This window comes from Anoplopoma fimbria, chromosome 3, assembly GCF_027596085.1.
Source record: "Anoplopoma fimbria isolate UVic2021 breed Golden Eagle Sablefish chromosome 3, Afim_UVic_2022, whole genome shotgun sequence".
Classification (NCBI taxonomy): domain Eukaryota; kingdom Metazoa; phylum Chordata; class Actinopteri; order Perciformes; family Anoplopomatidae; genus Anoplopoma; species Anoplopoma fimbria.
The window spans coordinates 24,152,260-24,156,232 of NC_072451.1; the positions used below are offsets into that span (position 1 = coordinate 24,152,260).

General features: G+C 39.0%; 1 protein-coding gene across 1 annotated transcript; it reads left to right on the forward strand.

Moving 5' to 3' along the window:
- The first annotated feature begins 2,013 nt into the window (after nucleotides 1-2,013).
- Nucleotides 2,014-3,320, forward strand: LOC129089394 (C-C motif chemokine 3-like). The gene is made up of 3 exons (XM_054596828.1): nucleotides 2,014-2,286; nucleotides 2,385-2,499; nucleotides 2,859-3,320. Exons 1-3 carry the CDS (start codon nucleotides 2,220-2,222, stop codon nucleotides 3,085-3,087), a joined length of 411 nt encoding a protein of 136 aa, XP_054452803.1. The 5' UTR covers nucleotides 2,014-2,219; the 3' UTR covers nucleotides 3,088-3,320.
- The last annotated feature ends 653 nt before the right edge of the window (nucleotides 3,321-3,973 follow it).

The following is a 3,973-nucleotide window of genomic DNA, read 5'->3' on the forward strand; positions in this document are numbered from 1 at the left end:
TCTGTGTATGGTTAAAAGATGTAAAACAATAACCACATTGAATACAGTATTTAAGTGTGTGTGTGTGTGTGTGTGTTAACATGCATGCGGAGCCCATGTAAATGTGTTTTTAAGCATGCCCTTGTGTCCATGATTAGGGGGTCGACAATGTGCTTCTCATTCCCATTTGCGGTCGATATCGGATGAGGATATGAGAGTCAGTATTGATTGTAATTTCCTGTGACGCCACCTTACGCTCTCTTGCTTTATCAGGAGACTAATACCTATCAGCTACGCTGTCGGCCAACCAACCGCCCTGGCTGCTGCCCAGGACAACAGCTAATGAATAAGAGGGGAACGAATAAGAGGGGAACGAATAATCCAGCGAGGCATTTCTCCTCTGACAAACAGGTTGCCACAGGGATGATAATGATGAGGCTGGGATATGGTGGAGAAATGTGTATGTGTGTAGTGCCCGGTACATCAGTGCGGACAGGTCATTATGTGTGTGCTTGCTTGTTTGTGCATTTGTGTGTGTATGTAGTATGATCTCAACTGTATTTGTGTGTGTTCCGCAACACACCAGACAATTTTTCATTGAATATAATGACAGGACATTTGGGACGACAGTCGTTGGTGTGCCTTGGGATTCGCTGTTGTTGACTGAGTGAGTCTAGGGCATGAAGCTAACATCAGCTTTCCATCCTGTCTGCAGGTAGAAGGCCAGTCAGGTGTCATTGTTGAAATGGTTTTATGATGTACCACAGAGCCCAGATACATACTGTAGTATGTGCTCTGTTCTCCTCCTCCATTTCATATCATTTTCAGTTTCTCTTTAATTCACACCTGTTGTGTCTCAGCTTCCATTCAACTCTTTCTGCAATGGATTTTAAAGGATACCCTTTGTGTAGCTTTTTACCTCTTTGTTGTTACATCACCTTCTCTATATTCCTCTTTCACTTTCACTCCTTTTCAGTCTCTAGCTCGATCCATGGTCCCTTTCTTTCGCGATTTAAGCTTTAAATTGAGTCTATTATATTGTCAGTATGCCTCGCTTTACGGTCGGTTAAATGCTGTGTTAAAGGTTGAAGATTGACACATGCCTCCTTCTGTATACACTATTCATGCCCCCGCTTTCATCTGTTTGCCCTTGAACTACTATATAGATGTGCTTTCAATACTATTCCCTCTTTCCTCCTCCGTATGGGCTACTTTTTATTACGTTCCTCCAGATAGGTTATTTGGGGTGTAAAAAGTCTTGTCTCAATTCGAAAATAGTTAAACAGAGCTATGCTGGAAATTATGTTAGGTCACAGATGTCCAATACCAATATTGATAATTAAGATAAAAAATAAAAACATTTGGAAATTAAAGATAACTATGACCAAAATATAATGAGCGAGATATTTTACAGTTACAGCTAATATAACTTCCTCCATTTTAGACTCAAAGGTCGGCAGGGTCAATAGGGTTTACACCGAATTCACATGTCAAAGTTCACAGAAGTCAAACAAATTTAATTTGGAAATGTCACAGATGTAAATGCTGATGTGAAGCCCAAAAGTCAGGGTCAACCAACTGTGTGGGCGTACCATAGGTGGGCAAGGCCGTTAAGCAAAGCTTTTTTTGTGTGGTTGACAACCAGTTTATATACGAGTTAACCCTGGTACAAGCATTTCTAATGAGAATATATCAAACCTGGTACAAACATAACATAACATTTAATAATAAATTCAATGCTTCTTTTAGACACCAAACTTTTCATCATCGGTGACTCTTAGAGTAGAAGCAGTTTGTGGCTTTCAGAGTGAATGTAAAGGAAAGTGATGATTGTCGGTGTGTGTGTGTGTACACATATCTATTAATGCTTGTACTTTTGAGTGATGCTACAGTTGTGTACGTGCTGCATTGTGGGCAGGGGTTGTGGTGAATGATCCGTTTCTCATCTTTGACTTGTGAAAGTTGAACTCATTCTTTCCTCTCCCCACTGTGCGGCCACAGCGTGTATAGTGACGGGTTAGGGGTGTGATGGTGGGGGAGAGGCGGAAAGGGCTTGTGTTTTATAAGAGCCATGATCAAAACTTGAATGATCAGAACTTTGCTCTTTGCAATAGTAAGACTGTCTTGTTGCTTTGACAACTTCTCAAGCAAGCAGCAAAATTATTTTCTGTGTGTGATTCAGATCGTCTAGGTTTGTGCTGAGAGATACTAAACTCAACAATTGAAAACAAAGCCAGAAGATGAGATTCAGCCTTGTGTTAGCTGCTCTCCTTTGCTTCGTCACATGGATGAGCGCCGTCCATGCAAGTGAGTACCGCAGAAATGTTCAAGATTTTTGATTGAGCGTTTAGGAGGGTAAAATGAAGGTTACTTAATCGCTGTTTCTCCATGTCTGTCTTGTTTAGCCCATGCACCGGTGGCCAGCTGTTGTCTCGGGCGGTCTGACACAAAAGTCCATCCTAAAAATATTCTGGATTACTACTATCAGGATGAAGGAGCCTGTAAAATCACAGCCATAGTGTAAGTGGTCCTGCCAATTGTAATTAAGCAATAACTCAACTAAGAACAAATATGTATATGGTGGATTCACAAAATTCACATTAACAACACACAAATGAGGAACACATTTCCTCACTTACCTCCATTGGTACATATGCAGACAGTTTGGGTTTTATTTGCCCAGGTTTTGGGCATTGGAAAATTAGATTAGAAAAAACCCAGGGATCCTTTCTGAAAATAGATGCTGCTGTTAAATTGTCCACTAAAATTAAGTGAGAAAACAAGTTTTTTAATGACATGAAAATGATTTTGAAGACGTTCATTAATAACAATATTGAAACAGCATTGCAATTCAATTAATTGATCACAATCAATTACAGGTTTCTGACAAAGGGTGGATCCAGGATTTGCTCCGACCCTAACAGTAAATGGGCAAAAAGAGTCATTCTGAAGGTGGACGAAAAAAAGGCATTGCAAGAGATGGGACAGGTTGAAGAAGGATCACCAAGCAACACCACACCAACAGTGTCCCTGCCATTAACAAACGCACCACAGCAGAAACGCAGAAATGGAAAGGGAGGGAGAAGGGGCCAGAATAAATGTGTGTGAGGAATCACACGACAAAGTCAGAAAAACATCACTCTTTCCAAATGGACTTTTCTTGCTTTATTCTATGAGGAGTAAACAACCATGAAACAAAAATAGACCTTTATATATTGTTGTATCTGTGATTAAAAATGTAATGTATATTTAAATATATTTTGATCTTGTTTTCATAAATGTGTGTATGTCAAAAGAGCATAAAGTTTGACCTTTTCCAGCTGTTTGCCAATAAATTCTTCTTGAGCAATTTTGGTGTTTTTGTTAAGATCCAATGGAGCATTGAGTTGATATGTTGTAGTATGATGACCCATACATGTACATGTTGTCAGTAGCTCTCATTGTGTTTACACATAGTGCAAGTAACAAGTGTACAGGAAACCAACGGCTAAACAGAGAGAACAAATCTATACACGGATGAACAACATAGATTCAGCTATTGACGTACAACAAGTAGGTATTAACATACTGGACAAACAGACATAAAGTTTTAATATATACAAGTAAAATGCATATATTGCGGTCTGGTTTCTAGTTATACTGTCTATGTACAAGACAAGGCAAAATAAATGTAATAAATACCATTTGCATTCTTCACAGGAAACAACAGTTACAGTTAAGGAAACAATAAAACTAGCTTGGGTTTAAGAAAAGATAGTGGTTTGGGTTTAAACAACTACGGAAGTGGCTTTACTTAAGTATGGCAGTAATGTGACAAATAGCTAGAGAGCAGAATGCTGTGATAATGTTGATCATATGTCCTTCACGTATAGAGGTAAATCTGACATACTCTTATGTTTATTGAGCATTATTACTTTTGAGAATCTCTATGTTATACTGAGAATCTGTATGTTATACTCGCATATCAAAAGATCTTTTCAAGCCACTGACGCAC